The 25,577-nt window shown below is 37.7% G+C and overlaps 1 protein-coding gene across 19 annotated transcripts in view; it reads left to right on the top strand.

Annotated features, from left to right (window-relative positions):
• Positions 1-25,577, top strand: part of nfasca (neurofascin homolog (chicken) a) — a 240,939-nt gene that overhangs the window by 152,850 nt on the left and 62,512 nt on the right. For 14 of the 19 annotated variants that reach the window (XR_009826484.1, XR_009826486.1, XR_009826485.1 and 11 more), the window contains 14 exons: positions 4,643-4,839; positions 5,029-5,151; positions 7,726-7,896; positions 8,201-8,248; positions 9,841-9,952; positions 12,328-12,512; positions 12,587-12,718; positions 12,884-13,027; positions 16,334-16,445; positions 16,510-16,676; positions 18,676-18,823; positions 22,642-22,766; positions 24,315-24,359; positions 24,646-24,747. Coding sequence is in view for 14 of the 19 variants with exons in the window: in XM_062049733.1 (XP_061905717.1) it covers positions 4,643-4,839; positions 5,029-5,151; positions 7,726-7,896; positions 8,201-8,248; positions 9,841-9,952; positions 12,328-12,512; positions 12,587-12,718; positions 12,884-13,027; positions 16,334-16,445; positions 16,510-16,676; positions 18,676-18,823; positions 22,642-22,766; positions 24,315-24,359; positions 24,646-24,747 (1,811 nt within the window). In the remaining 5 variants the exon portion in view is untranslated. The remainder of the gene's footprint in view (positions 1-4,642; positions 4,840-5,028; positions 5,152-7,725; positions 7,897-8,200; positions 8,249-9,840; positions 9,953-12,327; positions 12,513-12,586; positions 12,719-12,883; positions 13,028-16,333; positions 16,446-16,509; positions 16,677-18,675; positions 18,824-22,641; positions 22,767-24,314; positions 24,360-24,645; positions 24,748-25,577) is intronic. The other 5 variants (XM_062049819.1, XM_062049756.1, XM_062049830.1 and 2 more) reach the window with 3 other exon arrangements.

Here is a 25,577-nt window from a genome sequence, read left to right as displayed (position 1 = left end):
TGCAGCCACCAAACCGGATCCCCTCAACGCCTTGACTGCGCCTAGAAATTCTGTCCATAAAAGTTATGAACAGAATCGGTGACAAAGGGCAGCCTTGGCGGAGTCCAACCCTCACTGGAAACGTGTCCAACTTACTGCCGGCAATGCGGACCAAGCTCTGACACTGATCATACAGGGAGCAGACAGCCACAATCAGACAGTCCGATACCCCATACTCTCTGAGCACTCCCCACAGGACCTCCCGAGGGACACGGTCGAATGCCTTCTCCAAGTCCACAAAGCACATGTAGACTGGTTGGGCAAACTCCCATGCACCCCCAAGGACCCTGCCGAGAGTATAGAGCTGGTCCACAGTTCCACGACCAGAACGAAAACCACACTGTTCCTCCTGAATCCGAGGTTTGACTATCCGGCGTAGCCTCCTCTCCAGTACACCCGAATAGACCTTACCGGGAAGGCTGAGGAGTGTGATCCCACGATAGTTGGAACACACCCTCCGGTTCCCCTTCTTAAAGAGAGGAACCACCACCCCGGTCTGCCAATCCAGAGGTACCGCCCCCGATGTCCACGCGATGCTGCAGAGTCTTGTCAACCAAGACAGCCCCACAGCATCCAGAGCCTTAAGGAACTCCGGGCGGATCTCATCCACCCCCGGGGCCTTGCCACCGAGGAGCTTTTTAACTACCTCAGCAACCTCAGCCCCAGAAATAGGAGAGCCCACCACAGATTCCCCAGGCACTGCTTCCTCATAGGAAGACGTGTCGGTGGGATTGAGGAGGTCTTCGAAGTATTCCCTCCACCGATTCACAACATCCGCAGTCGAGGTTAGCAGAACACCATCCGCACCATACACGGTGTTGACAGTGCACTGCTTCCCCTTCCTGAGGCGGCGGATTGTGGTCCAGAATCGCTTCGAAGCCGTCCGGAAGTCATTTTCTATGGCCTCGTCGAACTCCTCCCATGTCCGAGTTTTTGCCTCTGTGACCGCTGAAGCCGCACACCGCTTGGCCTGTCGGTACCTGTCTGCTGCCTCCGGAGTCCCATGAGCCAAAAGAACCCGATAGGACTCCTTCTTCAGCTTGACGGCATCCCTCACCGCCGGTGTCGACCAACGGGTTCTAGGATTACCGCTACGACAGGCACCAACTACCTTGCGGCCACAGCTCCAATCAGCCGCCTCGACAATAGAGGTGCGGAACATGGTCCACTCGGACTCAATGTCCAGCACCTCCCTCGTGACATGTTCAAAGTTCTTCCAGAGGTGGGAATTGAAACTCTCTCTGACAGGAGACTCTGCCAGACGTTCCCAGCAGACCCTCACAATGCGTTTGGGCCTGCCAGGTCTGTCCGGCATCCTCCCCCACAATCGCAGCCAACTCACCACCAGGTGGTGATCGGTAGAAAGCTCCGCCCCTCTCTTCACCCGAGTGTCCAAAACATGAGGCCGCAAATCCGACGACACAACTACAAAGTCGATCATGGAACTGCGGCCTAGGGTGTCCTGGTGCCAAGTGCACATATGGACACCCCTATGCTTGAACATGGTGTTCGTTATGGACAATCTGTGACGAGCACAAAAGTCCAATAACAAAACACCACTCGGGTTCAGATCCGGGTGGCCATTCTTCCCAATCACACCTCTCCAGGTTTCACTGTCGCTGCCAACATGAGCGTTGAAGTCACCCAGTAGGACAACTACTCCCATATCTTAATTATTGTGTTGAAATCTGGGGTAATAATTACAAATCAAACATCAACTCTATGTTCTTACTTCAAAAGAAAGCGATTAGAATTGTAAATTATGCCGATTATCATGACCATACCAATGCTCTGTTTATTAAATTAAAAACATTAAAACTGCACGATCTTGTTGACCTCAACACTGCTATTGTGACGTTCAAAGCTTATAATCACATGCTGCCTCTGTGTCTACAGGAGAGGTTCAAACCCAGAGAGAATCCCTATGACCTCAGAGGTTCAGCTGTCTTTCAGAAAGCAAACATAAGAACGAGCTTAAAAAGTAGATGTGTTTCTGTCAGGGGGGTTCAACTGTGGAACAGCTTGGATGATTCCTTAAAATGTTCCAGTTCCATTCACACATTTAAAAAACACTTTAAGATCAATGTCTTGAAAAAATATATCACTCTTGAATCAACACTGTAGTTAATACTATGATCAATGTTAATTAAAAACTAAATGTGAGATATAAATAATAATGGAAGTACAATTGTTTGTATATAGTATATAATTGGTGCAAAGGTTTAACACGTGTACAAGGATATTTCACATGCCTTTACTGTGTATATAATTGAACTGTGTTTATGTTGTGTATAATGTGTATTTAAAATATGTTGTACAAAGGACATTTCATAATTTTCGGAAGTTCATCTTGTACTTGACATTGTTTATAGGGTTAGGCGCAATAAGTGTTCAACTTCAGCCTAAACACTTTCGGTCTGCAACATTTTCATTTTCAATCTATGAATGTATAACTGTTTGTTTATTTTGTTGACCACTGACCGAAGAATAATGAACTAACTAACTAAACTAACTAACAATGTTGCTACAGCTTGGTTAGTATACAGGCTACGGAACGTAAATTATGTATTGTATTACCAGCCACAGAGAACAAGCCGCTTTTTACAAATTAGAATACAAAAAAAAAAAACTTTTGTCTTCTTGTCTCTCATTAGGATTGTGAACGATAGGCAACATTCCAAAAGCAGGTGCCGTTCCCCTTTAAGTGAGACAACACATGTCTTTCCCTTTTCTGTGTGTATTAATGCTAGCAAGAGGTGGCTAATAATTGCGGTAATGGGGAATCACCTATTCACCTTCCCTCTAAAATATGTTTTCTATACATGCTGTAACAGTCAAATACACAATCTCATTGGAAATACTGTACAATGTTCAGTAATTATTTGTTTTACGGCAAAATAACACAATTTTACATAATTAAAACAAAAATTTGCAAGCCTTCTTTAGTTCAAGACACAACTCTGACCGGGACTTGAACCCAATTCGACTGCCCCAAAAGACCAGCACAAACACTGTGCGCAATGGGGGACAGTGAGAATATGTGGGGGAATTTGCCATTATATTCTTATCAATTATGGAGCAGGAAGGGGCTAGGACAGGGGTCGGCAACCCAAAACGTTGAAAGAGCCATATTAGACCAAAAATACAAAAAAACAATCTGTCTGGAGCCGCAAAAAATGAAAAGCCTTATATAAGTTTTATAAAGAAGGCAACACATAACGTAAGTGTCTATATTAGCTATAATAGCCTACTATCAAAATGTCTATGTGTCGCAGGCTGAAGCAAATTTTCGTTGACAGAAATGTTGAAATGAAATATTTTTACAACATTAGAAACCATTAGTAAATCAGAGGCTACTCAGAAGGTAAGATAACTCCTGGAAATTACTGGCTTTTAATGGCCAAAGGTATAGATGTGTGTGTCCAAGTTAAAGGAAACAGCAGGCTTGGATGGATGGATGGATGGATTTATTACAATCTTTGGCAAGCAAGGTAACGTTTGCTGTGGTCTGGAACAACACAGCAACAAACAACTATCAGAAATGCAGCCAATATTACATACAGATAATGTGTCATGAGACATGCCAATATAAATTATATCCAAAGAGGATATAAGTAAAGAATATTAAATGAGCTCAAATATACCTACAAACGAGGCATAATGATGCAATATGTACATACAGCTGGCCTAAATAGCATATTAGCACTCCAACAAGTCAATAACATCAACAAAGCTCACCTTTGTGCAGTCATGCACAGCATAAAACTTTTGGTGACAAAGAAGGAGTGGAAGATTTTACATGTAAACAAACTGTTGCGTCACAGTCCACACTATGGTGAGTTCAAGAACCGCCGAAAATTAGTAGGACAAAACGATGTTCACCAAATACTCTCATCAGTGAAGCATACACACAAACATATTAAACTGTGGGCTTTCTAACAATTGGGAAGGTTTGTGTCAAGTTTGTCCTCAAACAAAAAGCATACTAAAACTAAAAAAATATTTTCCCCTCATCTTTTTCCATTTTCAATCCTTTTTAAAAAATGCTCCAGGGAGCCACTAGGGCGGCACTAAAGAGCCACATGCGGCTCGAGAGTTGCTGAACCCCGGGCTAGGAATGCGTTTTCAATAAAAATGTTAATTGAAGTGCCTTGTCACATTTTAGATGCGCTTCCTTACGCAAACGGGGCCCCCTATCGATCGTGGAGCCCTACGTACAGCTGCGTATAACTGCTCCCCTCACCTCCCAGGGGGTGAACAAGGGGATGGGTCAAATGCAGAGGACAAATTTCACCACACCAAGTGTGTGTGTGACAATCATTGGTACTTTAACTTTTAACTTTAACTTTATAAGGAGAGGCTGCTCTGGATACCAAATATTGAAATATTGTACATCTTATATAAACGGTCATATGTGTTTTTATTGAACCCTCACATACAGTTTATGTGTAACATGGAACCACTATGGTCCAACACTGTTGTTTCAGGACGCTGGTCAAAATCTGATTCAAAACCTGAAAAGCCATGGATTTGAACTCTCAACCTGAAAGTTGTGAGGAAGATGAACGTTTGAACCCTCTTCTTTTTCTGTTTCATGTCCCAGGTTCACATGGCGAAGGAATGGGAAGTTTTTCAACATCGGGAAAGATCCTCGGGTGACGATGCGGAAACGCTCGGGAACGCTGGAAATCGGTTTCCGTAACGGAGGACGTCCGGAGGATTACGAAGGAGAGTACCAGTGTTTTGCCAACAATATATATGGGATGGCGCTGTCGAACAAAATTGTACTCCAGGTCTCCAGTAAGTGTAGATCACAAAACTGTTTTTTTTTGTTTTAATGGCAACGTAGAGATTGTTCATCTTTATTATAGAATGTTACACTTTTAAAGTGCTTTGGGTCACGATAAAAAAAAAAAAATTTTTTAAATGATTAATATTGCCGTTATTATTAGTCATTAGTTCATGTCTTCCGTTCCTTGTTCTCTCCAGAGGCTCCTTTGTGGCCGAAAGAGGTTCTGGAGCCGGTGGTGGTGACTGAAGGCACCTCGTTGGTCCTCCCCTGTAACCCCCCTCCTGGTCTCCCGCCCCCTTTCACTTTCTGGATGAGCAGCAGTGAGCAGCAATTTCACATCAAACACAAATCACACTTTCTGCAGCGACAAATCAACTTTGTTGGCAGTTTTTATAAAATAAAGGCAACATACATGCAAAAATAGCAAATATCTTTATTTTTTAAATGCACGTATTGTACATGTACATGTCAACCTTTTGCAAATGTCTATATTTCATATGACTCGAGTTTTGTTTAATATGGAGGGTCAAATGAGATAGAAATAAATAAATAAATAAATACATATTTAATAATTACCTAAATGTGTCATCCATCCATCCATTTTCTACCGCTTGTCCCTTTTGGGGTTATATAATTAAAATTAAATATGTTAATTCAATATTAAATGTGTCATGAATTTAATATGAAATTAATTATATATATATATATATATATATATATATATATATATATATATATATATATATATATATATATATATATATATATATATATATATATATATATATATATATTTTATATATATATACAATTATAAAATTATATAATTTTAATTATATAATTAAAATTAAATATGTTAATTCAATATTAAATGTGTCATGAATTTAATATGAAATTATATATAAATATATATATATATATATATATATATATATATATATATATATATATATATATATATATATATATATATATATATATATATATAATTTCATATTAAATTCATGACACATTTAATATTGAATTAACATATTTAATTTTTAATTTTTTTTAATTTTTGTTATATAATTAAAATTAAATATGTTAATTCAATATTAAATGTGTCATGAATTTAATATGAAATTATATATATATATATATATATATATATATATATATATATATATATATATATATATATATATATATATATATATATATATATATATATATATATATATATATATATATATATATATATATATAAATTAACATATTTAATTTTAATTATATAACATATATATATATATATATATATATATATATATATATATATATATATATATATATATATATTAGGGTTGTACGGTATACCGGTATTAGTATAGTACCACAATACTAATGAATCATATTCGGTACTGTACCGCCTCTGAAAAGTACCGAAATAGAATGGAAAATGACACAATATGTTACTGCATATGTCAGCAGACTAAATTAGGAGCCTTTGTTTGCTTACTTACTAATAAAAGACAAGGTGTCTTGTATGTTCACTATTTTATTTAAGGACAAACTTGCAATAAGAAAAATTTGTTTAATGTACCCTAATATTTTTTGTTAAAATAAAGCCAATAATGCAATTTTTTGTGGTGCCCTTTATTTAGAAAAGTACCGAAAATTATCGGTACCGGTACCAAAATATTGGTATCGGGACAACACATAATATATATATATATATATATATATATATATATATATATATATATATATATATATATATATATATATATATATATATATATATATGTATAATTATATATGTTTATTAAACTATGTACCGGTAATTTATGTTTTTAAATGTAATTATGTATTTATTTATTTTTTAAATGTAATTATAATTTAGATTTTTTTTTATGATCTCAAAACATCATAAATTATTTCAAAATGTGAATAATTATTTTAATATTTCACAACTTAATGATTTCTTGAATTATTAATTTCACGATCATGTGTAACAGCACTTCATTCATGTAATTCATGTCAAACTCAGCTGCCGTCAAAGTCGGTGGGCGTGTCCTAGCACCTGATTGATTACTTACTACACTTGTCTGTGGGACCAGAGAAGCAGAGGCGACGTATTGATCTGAAAGCGCAGAAATAACTCCAACAACTTCAATAAATGGGTCAGCAGGGCTTGCTGTTCCTGTTGGCTCCACCCATCGACTTTAATGGCTGAGTTTGAGGGATACATAAATTAATTAAAGTTCTGCCACACAGGTTCATGAAATAATTAAGTAATTTAAAAATGAAATAATTCCTAATAATTGAGTCGTGAGTTAGATTTATTAAATAAATAAACAGTGAAATATTACAATATTTGATTAAATTGGTAAATAACTATTTCAATAGTTAATAAATACAACATTTTACGTTAGAATATTCATTGACACATTTAATAACAAATGTTTATATTTAATTCCAATTTGAATACGTTATTATTTAAAGATATATTTATTTATTTCATTCTTTCCCATTCTGCCCGCCATATTAAAGATGACAAAAAACTTAGTTCATTTGAAATATGGACATTTTCAAAAAGTTGAGAAAAATGTCTGCAATAAGTATAAATTATTTAAATAGTTAATATATCAATACAATTTTGAAATAATTAAATATTGGATTGAACATTGAAGTGATTAATTGAATTTTCAAATAATGACACATTTATTAACACATTTATGTTTTTAATTACAATTTTAATCAATTGTTGACACAGTGTTTAAGTAACTATTTAACAATGTATTTATTTATTGCATCTCTACCATTTGATTCTCCGTACTTTAAGTGTTGAAGTGATGAAGCCTTATTTGCTGACTCAGTGCTCTCTGTCTCGTCCTCCTCCCTCTGCCGTGTCCCAGTGATGATGCCCATCCGTCAGGACAAGCGAGTTTCAAAGGGTTTAAACGGAGACATGTACTTCTCCAACGTGGTGGCCCAAGATGCTAACAACGACTACAGCTGCAACGCCCGCTTTCCGTTCACGCACACCATCCAGCAGAAGAACCCCTTCACTCTCAAAATTATTACCAGTGAGTAATAAGGTCAAAGACGTCTTATAGCATAGAATATACTGTAGTCGTTCTTCCCCTGCAGCAAAACAACATTGTAAAATATTATACAATATAATATAATTATGATTATTTGATGAGTAACAACTGAATATTGGAATATGTAATGTATTGATCTAGTAATATACTGTAGTATTAGTATAGTATGTAATTGTTTTTGTATGTCAATATGTCCGTATGTGCATGCACGTGTATGTCCGTGCGTGTGTGTGCATGTGTGTGCATGTGTGTGTGTGTGTGTGTGTGTTTGTGTGTGTGTTTTCAGACGAGCCGTATAATCACACATCTTACAATGCCAGTGACACTTATGTTGGTGAGTCACTATGTGGACATTTACATCTTCTGTCCACTCAAAGCTATTTATTTTTAAATAACTCCCTAACCTGCTCTGACTAAACGTCACACTAACTTTTAGTGAGTATGATTATAATAATGTAACAAACTAATATGCTAATCTTAATAATATCAAATATACATGAATGTGATCATAATAATGTAACAAACTAACACGTAGTGCAGTGCCTTTTTTAACTTTGTACTAAAACAACTTCACTTTTTTACTGGAGACATAAAACTATTTACTTCTTTACTGTGTACAAAAAATAAAAACTACTTTGCTTTTTTATTGAGTACAAAAACAATTTACTTTTTCATTGTGCACAAAAACTTTACTTCTTTACTGTGTACAAAAAGTTTTTTTTATTTTGTACCAAAACGACTCTACTTTTTAACTGTACAAAAAGTAATATACTGTTTACTTTGTACAAATACTACTTTACTTGTTTACTGTGTACAAAAAATATTTACTTTTTTACAAAGAACATTTACTTCTTTACTATATACAAAAAGGAAAAAATACTGAACTTTTTTATTTTGTACAAAAGTTACTTTACGTTTTTACTGTCTACAAAAAGAACATGCTACTTCACCTTTTTACTGTACAAAACAAGATTATTTGTTATAGTGTACAAAATACTTTACTTTTTTACAGTGTACAAAACCTAATCAACTTTTTTATTGTGATATAAAACTACTTTTTTCTGTGTAAAAAAACTACAGTACTTTTTTTTTTTTTTTTACTGTGTACAAGAACTGCTTTACTTTTTAGTGTAAAATAAACTTATTTTTTTTTACTGTACCAATAACTACAGTACTTTTTTACTGTCTACAAAAACTACTTTTTTTTTTTACTGTGCACAAAAACTACAGTACTTTTTACTGTGTACTTTGTGTTCTGCTCACTTTCTGAGCTGCCATCAACTACTTTGTATTATCAGACTTTGCGTCTGTGCTTTAGTTTGTACAAATTATTTTTAGCCCATAAGTAAAATCAACAGACAAAAATTTTCATTTTGGTTACACAAGTCAAGCTGTGTAAGGTTAAGAAGCATAAATCATCAAAAACATTTATTTTTGGTGAGATTCCATCCATCCATCCATCCATCTTCTTCCGCTTATCCGAGGTACCCCCAATGTTTTTGTTCATATTATAAGGCTAATAATCGATATTTTTGTTGGATCAGGACAAAGACAAAAAACATGCAAGTGCTTTAGACTGCTCTTTTTTCCTCTTTAACGGTAATCTTTGCGTCTTTCTTCCCCTGACAAACATTAAGAAGATCAATGATCCTACTGATGTTTATGGTCTCTAAATGTCTTCCTGTGAGAGATGCCAGAGGATGTTGGACGCGTTCTCTGGCCACTGTGCCTTCCACAGACCGCAGACACGGACAATGCATGTTTGCCTGGAACGCAGCCATGAGGAAACGATGCGAATAAAAGTGCTGTGTTTATGTGGCAGTAGCTTTTAAATGCGCTCAAAGTAAATTGGTGGAAAGAAGCATTTGGATTTAAGCAGGACTGAGTTTGAATGCGTTTAAATACTCTTTGTTTATTTGTCTTCAGGCCGTAAAGTATCCGAGTCGACGCCAACCTTCCTTTTACCGTTGGGGAGTGAGAGCTCCAAAATGGTGCTGAGAGATGAGCAACTACTGCTGGAGTGTATAGCTGCAGGACTGTGAGCACACACACACACACACACACACACACACACACACACACACACACACACGCACGCACGCACGCACGCACGCACACACACACACACACACACACACACACACACACACACACACACACACACACACACACACACACACACACACACACACATGCACATTCTTGTATTTGTTACCTTCTTGAGACCTCCAAAAAATTCCTACCTCTTTAGGACCACCCTTTCTAGATGTATAAAGATTTGTATTTACAACATTAATAACATATACATACTATGCAAATATAAAAAAGGTAAGCTTTTAGTTATTTTATTTATTTTTTGTTTGTAATTGTTTTTTAATCTTCATTATTTACTTCAAGTTATTACAGTATGTCTCTATATACCAGTGGTTCTTAACCAGGGTTCGATCTAACCCTAGGGGTTCGGTGAGTTGGCCTCAGGGGTTCGGTAAAGACACATCCGACTTATCGTGTAAATTAAAACTTCTCCCTATCAGCGTATTATGGATACCCCAAACAATGTTCCCTCTAATTTTCCATCTGATTTGCAGGTTGTTTGATTGATTGATTGAAACTTTTACTAGCAGATTGCAAAGGAAGCGAATACACAGTACAGTTTACACAGTACAGTACATATTCCGTACAATTGACCACTAAATGGTAACACCCGAATAAGTTTTTCAACTTGTTTAAGTCGGGGTCCACGTTAATCAATTCATGGTAATGTGTGTAAGGTGTGTAATCTGTTGTGAGTTCATGCACTGTGTTGATTTTGTTCTTTGAACAAGGTGTTGTTCATGCGCGGTTCATTTTGTGAACCAGTAAAAAAATATATTACTTTTTCTTGAATTTGAAAAAAGAAGGGTTCGGTGAATGCGCATATGAAACTGGTGGGGTTCGGTACCTCCAACAAGGTTAAGAACCACTGCTATATACATATGTATTTATTTTATTAATTTTCACCACCAGGGGTGCAAATGAGACATTCTCTATTACAGTGGTTCTCAAATGGGGGTATGCGTACCCCTGGGGGTACTTGAAGGTATGCCAAGGGGTACGTGAGATTTTTTTTAAATATTCTAAAAATAGCAACAATTAAAAAATACTTTAGAAATATATTTATTGAATAATACTTCAACAAAATATGAATGTAAGTTCATAAACTGAACATCAAATCAAGTAGGCTATTCCATTCATTACAATTCAACAATGCAATATTCAGTGTTGACAGCTAGATTTTTTGTGGACATGTTCCATAAATATTGATGTTAAAGATTTCCTTTTTTGTGAAGAAATGTTTAGAATTAAGTTCATGAATCCAGATGGATCTATGTTACAATCCCCAAAGAGGGCACTTTAAGTTGATGATTACTTCTAGAAGTAGAAATCTTTATTTATAATTGAATCACTTGTTTATTTTTCAACAAGTTTTTAGTTATTTTTATATCTTTTTTTCCAAATAGTTCAAGAAAGACCACTACAAATGAGCAATATTTTGCATTGTTATACAATTTAATAAATCAGAAACTGATGACATAGTGCTGTATTTTACTTCTTTATCTCTTTTTTTTAACCAAAAATGCTTTGCGCTGATTAGGGGGTACTTGAATTAAAAAAAAATTCACAGGGGGTACATCACTGAAAAAAGGTTGAGAACCACTGCTCTATTAGATGCTATGGTTTTCTGTATTGGGACCAGAATTCCGGTCCTAACTTGTTCACCGGTCCTCATATGGAAGGTACTTTTCCTTGTTGATGTCTCAAGAAGGGCAGAAATACAAGAACACACACACACACGCACACACACAAACACACGCACGCACACACAAACAAAAGAGGTTTGTGATATGGCCTTATTTACACTGCACACCAAATCTGATTGCCCACAAGTGACACAGATCAGATTTTTTTAGGCAGTCTAAACCAGACCTGGGCAAATTAAGGCCCGGGGGCCGCATGCGTCCCGTTAAGCTTTTCAATATTTGAGAGTGATAGGTCTTTTGTGTATATGTAAACAATTTTAGATCTTTGAGTTCAACTCATGAAAAATGGGAGCAAAAACAAGAGTGTTGCGTTTATATTCAGTATACATTACAGCTGTTTGCCCTTTTATTTTTTTAGAAATAGTATTTCAGGTCATTACAAAATTACCCCCGACTTAAGACATTGATAACAAATTCATAAAAATATTTAATGGTATTAAAAAAATACTCAAAACATTGCAACTTTAGCTGCAACTTTCTGAAAAAGCTGCTCCAAATGCAGGCATTTTAGGTCGCAACAAACACAAAAGAAACGCCTGCAAAATCCTGAAGGGACTGAAAAAGTTACTGATGTGGTGTCATTTTTAGTCACGTGCTGTTCTGTCTCGTTCAGACCCACGCCTACGATCAAGTGGTTTAAGAAAGGCGGAGATCTGCCAGGACACAAAGTGAAACTGGAGAATTACAACAAGACGCTGAAAGTGATCAAAGTGTCCGAGGAGGACGCCGGGGAATACGTCTGCATGGCCAACAACCACTTGGGCAGCATACGCCACTCCATTTTTGTTCAAGTCAAAGGTGAGGAAATAAAGGCCAGGTGATTAATAAGTCATATTTATGATACATGACATCATTCTTTTCATGTTCCCCAGCGGCTCCTTACTGGCTGGACAAACCTACTAACCTGGTACTTGCCCCGGAAGAGAATGGGCGCCTGGTGTGTCGGGCGAATGGCAACCCTAAACCCAGCATCCAGTGGCTGATCAACGGGCAAACAATCAACAGTAAGCAGCGTTCAAGTTCATGTTTGGAACACAAAATGAATAAAGTTCACGGGTTCAAATCATTGGCTTTGAAGGGGTTTGAGTCCAGTCGGGCTTTACAAATACTTATAACTTTCTTACATTTAGTAATTGATGTCCTATGTTTTCTTCTCCCCTTTTCCTGAGGCTCTCTGGCCAATCCAAGTCGACAGATGATGGGAGACACTATCATCTTCCGCTCGGTGCAGATAGGAAGCAGTGCTGTGTATCAGTGCAACGCCTCCAACCAACATGGCTATCTGCTGGCCAATGCCTTCGTCAGCATCCTCGGTAAGATATACTGTACAAGGTAGTATTCTTTGGTAAGGTATACTGTACAAGGTATTGTTCTTTGGTAAGATATACTGTACAAGGTATTATTCTTGTCATACTCTTGTCTATAAGGTAGTATTATTTGGTAAGGTACATTGTACAACGTAGTATTCTTTGGTGATGCTGTGCGTGGTAATTATTCTTTGTAGTTCAGACTTAACAAGGTAGTATTCTTTGGTAAATATGCTGTACAAGCTATTATTCTTTGTAGGCAATACCCTACAGTCTACAAGGTAGTATTATTTGGTAAGATATACTGTACAAGGTAGTATTCATTGGTAATGCTGTGCATGGTATTATTCTTTGTAAGTCATACTCTACAAGGTAGTAATCTTTGGTAAGATATACTGTACAAGGTATTATTCTTTGTAAGTCATACACTACAAGGCAGTATTCTTTAGTAAGATATACTGTACAAGGTAGTATTCTTTGGTAATGCTGTGCGGGGTAGTCTTTGAAGGTCATACTCTACAAGGTGGTATTCTTTGGTAAGATATGCTGTACAAAGTATTGTTGTTTATGGGTCATACTCTACAAGGTAGTATTCTTTGGTAAGATATACTGTACAAGGTAATATTCTTTGTAGGTCATAGTCTTGTCTATAAGGTAGTATTCGTTGGCAAGGTAGATTGTACAAGGTAGTATTCTTTGGTAAGATATACTGTACAAGGTAGAATTCTTTGTAGGTCATTCTCTTGTCTATAAGGTAGTATTCTTTGGTAAGGTACATTGTACAAGGTAGTATTCTTTGGTGATGCTGTGCGTGGTAATTATTATTTGTAGTTCAGACTTTACAAGGTAGTATTCTTTGGTAAATATGCTGTACAAGCTATTATTCTTTGTAGGCCATACCCTACAGGCTACAAGGTAGTATTATTTGGTAAGATATACTGTACAAGGTAGCATTCATTGGTAATGCTGTGCATGGTATTATTCTTTGTAGGTCATACTCTACAAGGTAGTAATCTTTGGTAAGATATACTGTACAAGGTATTATTCTTTTTAAGTCATACACTACAATACAAGGTAGTATTATTTAGTAAGATATACTGTACAAGGTAGTATTATTTTGTAAGATATACTGTACAAGGTATTATTATTTGTAAGTCATACACTACAAGGCAGTATTCTTTAGTAAGATATACTGTACAAGGTAGTATTCTTTGGTAATGCTGTGCGGGGTAGTCTTTGAAGGTCATACTCTACAAGGTGGTATTCTTTGGTAAGATATGCTGTACAAAGTATTGTTGTTTATGGGTCATACTCTACAAGGTAGTATTCTTTGGTAAGATATACTGTACAAGGTAGTATTCTTTGTAGGTCATACTCTTGTCTATAAGGTAGTATTCTTTGGTACGGTACACACAAGGGTGTTGGGGGTTAAATCACCAAAATGATTCCCGGGCGCGGCGCCGCTGCTGCCCACTGCTCCCCAAGGGGATGGGACAAATGCAGAGGACAAATTTCGCCACATCTAGTGTGTGTGTGACAATCATTGGTACTTTAATCTTTAATCTTTAATCTTGTACAAGGTAGTATTCTTTGGTAAGATATACTGTACAATGTAGAATTCTTTGTAGGTCATACTCTTGTCTATAAGGTAGTATTCTTTGTAGGTCATACTCTTGTCTATAAGGTAGTATTCTTTGGTAAGGTACATTGTACAAGGTAGTATTCTTTGGTGATGCTGTGCGTGGTAATTATTCTTTGTAGTTCAGACTTTACAAGGTAGTATTCTTTAGTAAATATGCTGTACAAGCTATTACTCTTTGTAGGCCATACCCTACAGGCTACAAGGTAGTATTATTTGGTAAGATATACTGTACAAGGTAGTATTCATTGGTAATGCTGTGCATGGTATTATTCTTTGTAGGTCATACTTCAAACCCCGGCCGAGTCATACCAAAGACAATAAAAATGGGACCCATTACCTCCCTGCTTGGCACTCAGCATCAAGGGTTGGAATTGGGGGTTAAATCACCAAAAATGCTTCCCGACACAGCCACAGCTGCTGGTCACTGCTCCCCTCACCTCCCAGGAATGATCAAGGGTGATGGGTCAAATGCAAATAATTATTTCGCCACACCTAGTGTGTGTGTGACAATCATTGGTACTTAACTTTAACTTTAACTCTACAAGGTAGTAATCTTTGGTAAGATATACTGTACAAGGTATTATTCTTTGTAAGTCATACACTACAAGGCAGTATTCTTTAGTAAGATATACTGTACAAGGTAGTATTCTTTGGTAATGCTGTGCGGGGGTAGTCGTTGGAGGTCATAATCTACAAGATGGTATTCTTTGGTAAAATATACAGTACAAGGTAGTATTCTTTGGTGATGCTGTGTGTGGGCATTATTCTTTGTAGTTCATACTTTACAAGGTAATATTCTTTGGTAAATGTGCTGTATAAGCTACTATGCTTTGTAGGCCCTACCCTACAGTCTACAAGGTAGTATTCTTTGGTAAAATATGCTTTACAAGGTAGTATTCATTGGCAAGGCTTTGCATGGTATTATTCTTTGTAGGTCGTACTCTACAAGGTAGTATTATTTGGTAAGATATACTGTACAAGGTAGTATTCATTGGTAAGGCTGTGTATGGTATTATTCTTTGTAGGTCATACTCTACAATGTAGTATTATTTGGTAAGATATACTGTACAATGTAGTATTGTTTGTCGGTCATACTCTACAGTCTACAAGGTAGTATTCTTTGGTAAGGTACACTGTACAAGGTAGTATGTTTTAGGAATGCTGTGTGTGGTATTATTCGTTGTAGGTCGAACTCTACAAAGTAGTATTCTTTGGTAAATATGTTGTACAAGGTATTGTTCTTTGTTGGTCATACTCTATAAGGTAGTATTCTTTGGTAAGATATACTGTACAATGTAGTATTCTTTGTAAAATATACTGTACAAGGTAGTATTCTTTTGTAAGATGCACTGTACAATGTAGTATTATTTGTAGGATATACTGTACAAGGTAGTATTATTCGGTAAGATATACTGTATGGTAAAAGGTAGTATTCTTTGTAGGATATTCTGTGCAAAGTAGTATTATTTGGTATTATATACTGTACCTTACAAGGTAGTATTTTTTGTAGGATACACTGTACAAGGTAGTATTCTTTAGTACGACATACTGTCCAAAGTAATTGTGTTTGGTAAGATACTGTATACCTTACAAGGTACTGACAACAAGTATTTCTGACATGTACATTAGTAGCAGTATACTGTATGCAAAAAAGTACTTCCTCTACACAGATTATCCTCCAAGGATGCTGGGGCCTAAAAACCAACTTATTCAAGTGGTGAAGAACAATCGCACCTTCTTGGATTGTCCTTTCTTCGGTTCCCCTCACCCTGCGTTACGCTGGTAAGTCAGTACAAAGAGTTTTTCGGTACTTCTCAGCTGAAACGTCAACATGTTTTGCTCGTAGGTTTAAGAACGGACAGGGCAGCGGCCTGGATGGCGGTATGTACCGCCTCTACATCAACGGAACCTTGGAGATCAAACGTGCCCGAGTGGAGGACGAAGGAACCTACACCTGTGTGGCCAACAGCATTTTAGGCATGGCCGAAAACCAAGTCCGCCTGGAGGTCAAGGGTGAGACGTCTTTGCAGAACTCCATTGTTCACTTTTGCAGTTGTCAGCGTCCCAACTCTTCATCATCATTATCATCATCATTATCACTATCATTCCAACATGACTGTTTTTTTATTGAATCACAGATACTCTTTTTTTGTTTTCCTTCTTTCTTTCTTTTTTCCTTTTCTTTTCATTTTTTCTTTCTTTCTTTAAAGTTCTTTTTGATTGACTATTACAAACAATACAACATAATTAAGTACTCTGTGCTAAATAGTCGATACTACTCATCAACTTAAAGATATTTTATTGACTCATTACAGTTTGTCCTATTCAATGTTCATTGATTTTCATTTGAATGGCTTGAATTATTGTCTCTTTGGAATTAGATGTTTATGTTTCATCTATGTATTAATATGAGTTAGATAAATGGATATACGGATGGATGGAGGGAGGGCAGGAAGGATGAATGAATGTCGGGAGGATGAAAGGAGGGATAGATGAATGGATGCATGAGAGGATGAAGGGATGGATAGATGGATGAGAGGATGTTGAAGGTAGGGATGGATGGGGTGAGGGAAGGATGGATGAACGGATGGAGGGGATGATGAAGGAAGGAAGGGATGTATGGATGAATGGACGGAGGGAAGGATGGATGGATGGTAGATGGACGATGTAGAAGAGGAGGAAGGTAGGGTTGGATGGATGGATGGACGGTGGGAGTAAAAGCTGGATAGATGAAGGGAGGGATAGATGGATAAAGAGATAGAGGAGGAAGGGAATAATGGTAGGATGTAGGGGAGGATGCAGGGATAGATAGATGGGAGAATGGATGGATGAAGGGAAAGATGGGTGGATGGAAGGGATGATGAACTAAAGGAAGGATGGATGAATGGATGACAGAGGAAGGAAGGAAAGTTGGAAGGAAAGAAGGAAGGACGATGTATAGGAAAATTAAGGTAGGGATGGATGGATGTCAGGAGGTAAGAATGATAGATCAAGGGAAGGAGGGATGACAGATGGATGAAGGGCGAGAGGGAGGTAGCGAAGAATGTATGGATGTTGGGGAGGATGAAGGGATGGATGGATGGATGGAAGAATGGACGGATAGAGGGAGTTAAGGATGGATGAATGAAAGGGAAGGATGGATGGATGGAAGAATGGATGGATTGAGGGAGGTACGGATGGATGAATGGAGGGCAAGGATGGATGGATGGCTGATGTAGCAGAGGATGAAGGTAGGGATGAAAGGATGGATGGACGGAGAGAAGAAAGGATGGATAGATGAAGGGAGGGATGGATGAATAGACGGATAAAAGGATAGAGGAGGAAAGGAAGAATGGATGTATGTAAGGGTGATGAATGGATGAAGGGGATGATGAAAGAATGGATGGCTGGATAGAGAAAGGATGGATGATGTAGGGGAGGATGAAGGTAGGGATGAATGGAGGGAGGAAAGGATGGATACATCATGAAGGGATGATAGATGGTAGGGCGGTAGGTAAGAATGTATGGATGTAGGGGAGGATGAAGGGATGGATGGAGGGAGGTAAGGATGGATGAATGGAGGGCAAAGATGGATGGATGGAGGGGAGGACAGTGGAGGGATGGAAGAATGGATGGATGAGAAGTGGACACAAAAGTAGATTCTGTCAACGCAAAGTCTTTAAATTTAAAAATGTATTTTTAATTAATTGATTGTTAAATGAGTATTCCAGTAATAGAATGGATTTTCTATACAGCTTATCATCATTAGTGTCGCAGGTAAAATGGAGCTTTGACGGAATCAATGTATTGAAGTATTGATATATTGTATTGATCCGCCCATTACAGGTTCTTGTTGGTAAAAGTAGTATTCGGCAAATTGAAAACTGGATTTCCTTTTAAAAACTATCTTAAAATCATCATCACACTGTTGATCATACTGTAGTTTACACTGTAGATTGTATGGCTGATTATACTGAAAATGATATTGTAGATTGACATATTAGTATTCTTCTTCTAACTCCCTCCTCCTCAGAGCCGACACGCATAGTTGGAGCTCCTCGGCATCAGTCAGCCATAAGAGGTTCAACAGTTCGCTTTGAGTGTAAAGTGGAGTCTGACGCCAGCCTGCCCGTCTCTGTGGAGTGGATGAAGGATGACGAGCCTCTCTATCTGGGATGGAGGTAATGGCACCAACAACAACATTAAATTAGTAATGTTCGCATTGTTCGGTAACTGTGTCATTGTTATTTTTAGAAGAGACCATTATTTGTACATTGATTTATAACATACCACAATACAAATAATACTTAGAAGGCCTAATCTGACGCTGATAGCGTGTGCAAACTAAAAAGTACTATTAGTACTATTACGCAATTGATAACAGCTACAAAAGTGGCCCTATATGTCGCCCTATTTAAATGAGGATTTTGTGTGTACTATCGGCTGTCACCATGGAGACACTTATTTACTGCACAACAATGTCATCATGCTTCCACCTGTGCTGTTTTGTTATGTTGTGGAACATGCAGCACACAACTATAGTCTGTATCACCTTTTCTGGCTCCCCCAGTGTGATCCAGACAACAGAACCGACTTTTTAGCACGTCGAAGGTGCGCTCCGTGTCGTTTCTCGATCGAATGTGAGCCGCATTAATATCGATGTTCAGTGGTAGCTAAGGTTGAGCACAGGAATTAAGAGGCAGGCGTTTTGTTTCATTTACTACTAACTAATCTGGGAGACGCCAACACTAACTGGGATGGTAAGAAAAAGCAGTGATGAGAGAAGATTTTCCACAGGGGATATGAAATCATCTTTTTTCTGTCTGCTGGCTTCAAATCAACTAAAAAAATCCACCGGCTCAAAAATGTAATTGCTGGATAGACAGCATGTCTACTATTTTTATTTCTGACGGTTCAAATATGTTGACATGTGCACAGAAGATTCTCTCTATGTCGTCTGTCATTGCACCAATAGCCTCCTTCTCGCCACGATGACCGCGGCCATTTGTGAGGTAACTGCACCAGTTTGCACCTAAATTCCAAATGGGCTAAATATAGACGCAAAAGCAGCAGCCGCAAACACGTTCAGGTTTGATATATCACATTGCGCGCGCTAAATGATTATAGTTGTATCTCCTCATCCCAGTATTGTGTATATACATACATATATATATATATATATATATATATATATATATATATATATATATATATATATATATATATATATATATATATATGTATATGTACGTATGTATGTATGTATATTAGAGATGCGCGGACAGGCAATTATTTCATCCGCAACCGCATCACAAAAGTCGTCATCCACCCGCCATCCACCCGAACTAACATTTTATATTTGATCAAAACCACAACCGCCCGCCACCCGCCACCCACCCGTTGTTATATATCTAATATAGACGATGCAAGGCATTAGTGAGGTTAGAAAGCTTTTGCTTGTTAAAGAAAGGAGACTGATCCAATGCAGCAGAGACATTCAATGCGTGCCACGCATTAATATCTCTTGGCCACGCATTAGAAGCTAAGAGATATTAATGCGTGATAATATTATTTATCATTATTATAATATTATTGTCATTTCCATTAAGAAAGTGTTGACTATTATTGTTATTTATTTTCCCCTGGTCTTTAGTATTCCCTTTTTTAGTCGCGTACCACGTTTGCAGCCGGCGTTGCCATCTTTTTTTTTTTTCTTCTTCCTTTGTTGTGGTGTGCTGTGTCACGCCAAATTTCTTCCCCCTACAAAAACCTCCCCCCCCCCATTTACTTCCGTGGTCATGTTTCCTCTTACGTCATTGACAGCGATCGATAGTGAAGTGAAGTGAATTACATTTATATAGCGCTTTTTCTCAAGTGACTCAAAGCGCTTTACATTGTGAAACCCAATATCTAAGTTACATTTAAACCAGTGTGGGTGGCACTGGGAGCAGGTGGGTAAAGTGTCTTGCCCAAGGACACAACGGAAGTGACTAGGATGGCGGAAGCGGGGATCGAACCTGCAACCCTCAAGTTGCTGGCACGGCCGCTCTACCAACCGAGCTATAGCACTTCGGCTTTGACTGCTGCTGGAATCTGAAGAAATCGATTATTGTTTTTTTTTGTACAGGCGCGAAACAGGACAGTCGCGTGCGGGTTAAGGACCCCCGGCAACTTTGTGACTTTATTGGACGCAGCCCCAAAAGTAAATGGGGGGGGGGGGGGGCTTTTGTAGGGGGGAAGAAATTTGGTGTGACAGCTGCAGCAGTGCCTGATGAATAATTGCCTGTTTCAAAGAGTGCTGCTCGTTTTTCGTATGTGGGTAACAACATTTAACTATCTATTTTTTTTTCTGAATTGGTTCAACAGCCCCCCCCCCCCCCCCCATCCCCCCCCGAATCTATTTAAAATCTATTTTTTTCGTCATGCATCCGCCCGACCCGCGGATTATCCGCGGACTCCGCGGTTGTGTCCGCAAACCGCACATCTCTAATGTAAATATATCCCGTATACAGGGCCATAACCAGGATTTGACATATACCGAGGTAAAAAATCTGCAACTTCTGCCTTCTCCCTGTTTTCTTTCCATTCCCCTGTCCACCTGCCCACTACAATCCACGCACAGATATTAAATCCATTATCCATCCATCCATCCATCCATTTTCTACCGCTTGTCCCGTTCGGGGTCGCGGGTAGTGCTGGAGTCTATCTCAGCTGCATTCGGGCGGAAGGCGGGGTACACCCTGGACAAGTCGCCACCTCATTATTATTATTATTATTGTGCCAACTCACCCCATTGATGTACATGTCACAAACTCCTTAATATGACCACTATGCTGAACAATATCCCTTTTACATTGTGGAGTCGTGAATAAACAAACGCTAACTACACAGTGTGTTGCTTATAAAAGTACTGGAGTCATTTATCTAAAATTTAGGACTGTTTATTTATCACTCACCTATACAAAACACATTGCAACAAGCGTGTAGATCTGCAATGTAATGTTATTTGAAGAAAGTATAAAATAGGGCTTAAATGCTTAATAAAAGGAATAACATTAGTATTATTATTGTTTTTCAATACTTTAGATAACTATGTTTAGCTGTTTTGCTATTAGTTTCAATTAAAGTTTAGTAATTAAGTGACTGTTTTGAACCATTTATGAATGTTTTATCCTCATCCACGCAATGCTGGAAGAAGGAGACCTACTTACCATAAAGTTTTTAACTTGAATTCTCTTTTTTGTCCCTGTGTTGTTTTTTTCTGCCCGGGGCTCATGGACTGATCATCAATAAGATGAGTGGACAAGGAAGAGCTACAACTTACGGGGGTGGGACATTTGGGCCTCTGTACCCTCTCATTGGGCCATTTCGCCAAATAGCATTGACAGACAAGACACAGACTCAGCCAATCAATCGTCACCTTTCTGTCGCTGTTGTGTGTCGGGAGAGGGAGTTGTAACGGGCTGCGAACGACCAAAGATCGTTTATTGAGAGAGGATGCTGTGCCGCACAGTGATTTACAGTGCACACAATTTCCTACACGAAGTATACTTGCAGTCAGTCATATCATCTTCTTTTTGTCACCTAAAAAAATACAGAGGACATGACATTGGTGTCCTCAAGCCTGTATATACTGTACATGAAGACAAACTAAAGACACTATCCTCGGTGCACAAGCTTTGAGTTTGCATGTTTTTGAACACATGCAAACCGCATTCACTTTACACAAATAAATAATGGTACTTTGTTAAAGGAGCGCTGTGATAATACTTTCATTACATTTATTTGTTGATGTGTTTGTTGGTGATGAAAGGTCAGTACAGTGGTCAGAGCAAGCCCAATGTAATACAAAAGCAGGAACACAAACACAAAACCACACTGGATACAGATTAGATTTTTCTGAGTAGGAATAAAGCATATTTGATACCATATTGTTCATAAATGTAACTTGTAAAGTTTGTCCCAAAGAAAAAACTTATTTCTTGTCATTGTGGAACAGGATGAAGAAGGACGATGAATCTCTGACCATCTCCAACATCAACGAGGGCGATGAGGGAACTTACACATGTTCTGTTAAGTCAGAGATTGATCAGGACTCAGCGTCGGCACGACTCACTGTGTTAGGTACATTCCAATACTGTACACTCCAATACTGTACACACTGTGTTAGGTACATTCCAATACTGTACACTCCAATACTGTACACACTGTTAGGTACATTCCAATACTGTACACTCCAATACTGTACACATTGTGTTAGGTACATTACAATACTGTACACTCCAATACTGTACACACTGTGTTAGGTACATTCCAATACTGTACACTCCAATACTGTACACACTGTGTTAGGTACACTCCAATACTGTACACACTGTGTTAGGTACATTCCAATACTGTACACTCCAATTCTGTCTACCATCTGTTAGGCACAATCCAATACAGTATACCCCAATGTTGCACACACTTTGTTAGTTACACTCCAAAACAGTACACACTGAGTACGTTACATTCCATTACAGTACACCCCAATACTGTACACACTTTTTTAGGTGCATTCCAATACTGTACTCGCTGTGTTAGGTAGACTCCAATACTGTACACACTGAGTTAGATACACTCCAATGCTGTACACAATGTGTTAGGTACACTCCAATACTATATACTCCAACACTGTACACACGCTGTGTTAGTTACAATCCAATACTGTACACACTGCGTTAAGTACACTCCAATATTGTACACACTGAGTTAGGTACAATTCAATACTGTACACACTGAGTTAGGTACACTCCAATACTGTACACTCATATATCTACGCACTGTGTTAGGGGAATTCCGATACTGCAGACACTGTGATATGTACACTCAAATACTGTACAAAGTGTGTTATAGGTACATATGCACAAAAACATGCATGTTTGGTTAATTGCATTGTGTAAATTGTCTTTAGGTGTGCATGTGAGTTGATTTGTTGTTTGTATATACTGTACGTGTCCTGTGATTGGCTGGTGGTCAGTCCAGCGTGAACCCCAGCTCTCACCCAAAGTCAGCTGGGATAGACTCCAGCTCACCTGCGACGCTAATGAGGACAGTTGGTTTAGAAAAATACAATTGTATTTAACTGCTAAGCATATCTTGACTTAAACTATGTGTTTGATTAAAGTGTGTTTTTTAATCAAAAGGTGAAGATTATCAAATTGTCTTTCGTATCCTTAAATTTTTATGTTTGTCGCCCTGGTCAAAAGGTTTTGGACATCCCTGTTTTCTTGTATGTGCTTCCGTTGTTTGTAGGTTTGTGGACAATAAGTCAGAACATTTGGTTGAAAAAGGAATGAACCACTGAATATGAATATTTATTGTGCTTTGTAGAAAGTATTGCAGGAAAAGTGACTTCATGTTTGAGTCCTTGAGATTGCTTTTGAACATTTGAAACATTTGCGCTGATGATTGTGTTTGATTACCTTGAGTACTTTCTAGAAGACTTGAAAAAAGAGAGGAATGATGTTGGTGGAGGATACGCAGGGTGCAATATTTTGAAATGATCACAGCGAAAGTGTGAAATGTGTGTGAACACATTAAACCTAATAAATAATTTATCATTAACATGCACTGTGTGTTGGTAATGTGAAAGTCGATTAACAAACTAACAATTCTACCCTAACCCCGCAGAGGAAGTCTCCCTCAACCCCTCACTTTCTAGTGGCTTGCCTCCAGGTAACATTCGCTTAGCTTGCATGTCTTCCTATTGTCATAGGATTATTTTAATATTTCTATTGGATATTTTACTACACCATGCATGTTTCTGTTCTGTCCGTCATTTATTCTCATACTAAATGCTTCTCACCTTTTCCATCTGTCAATAGTTTGACATGTCGATGATTATTAATATTAAGATATGCATTTACTTTGTCCAACCCTGCATATAGTTTTAAAGGAGAGTTAATTCAATGATTGAATTCAAGTGTGTGTCTTAACTGATTTAAGCTTTTTCTGGTTTCAGACCACCCAGACCCTCCGTTGGATCTCGATCTGTCAGATCCAGCAGCACGCAGTGTTCGACTCACCTGGATTCCTGGAAACGACCAGAGAAGCCCTATTACAGGTATGTACCATTTATTCAAATCCTCACCAAAATGGGAAATTAAATGTGAACCCTCACTAAAGTACAACCTCGTAAACTAAGAACTTGATGACATTTGACAAGTACCTCAAAACCAGAACATGGTCTTGCACATATCTGGGGCTTCATTTATAAAAGTGAAGGTGGATTCCAACTTAAAATATTGCATAAGCACAAACCTTAGAATATTCGTACGCACAAAAACAATTCTGATCTATAAAACCATGCCATCGTGAATGAGAACTGTTGCTGAGATTAAGAAAACATGTTCACGATTTAGTCTTGTCTGTATTTGTCCAAATAGTATTTCATTATTCATATGTTTTTATTTTGGCAAGTAATGGAAAGCAGACATTCTGTTGAAAAACAAAAGTGGTCACCATGAGCAATATTTAAAGCTCTTGTGGGCGATAAGCACATACAAGATGATTTAAATATATCATTGGCGCAACAAATGTGTATTTTGTACAGTTATTTGTCTTATAAAGAATATTTGAGTGGTAATAATAATAATATAGATTACACTGTGATTGTGTATATGCACACATGGCTGTGTGAAATCTAAACATTTTCACTCCAACCGTGATATAAACCCCCAAAATCTAGATTAATTTGATCAAGATATCTAACCAATTATTGTGCTGCAATTCACTTGTTGGTCTTTAGTATTTAAAAAATAAATCATTTTCACTGTGTGGTTGGAAAGAGTCAAAGACACACCTTTTACATGTATATATACATTCCCATATCATTCAATTAGAAATAATACTTCAATGACCCACCATATTAAACTGCAAATACAATTAAAACAA

The sequence above is a fragment of the Entelurus aequoreus genome, linkage group LG01, assembly GCF_033978785.1.
Source record: "Entelurus aequoreus isolate RoL-2023_Sb linkage group LG01, RoL_Eaeq_v1.1, whole genome shotgun sequence".
NCBI classification, from domain to species: domain Eukaryota; kingdom Metazoa; phylum Chordata; class Actinopteri; order Syngnathiformes; family Syngnathidae; genus Entelurus; species Entelurus aequoreus.
The sequence above is the reverse complement of the archived record's forward strand: the minus strand, read 5'-3'. Positions and strand labels throughout refer to the sequence as shown.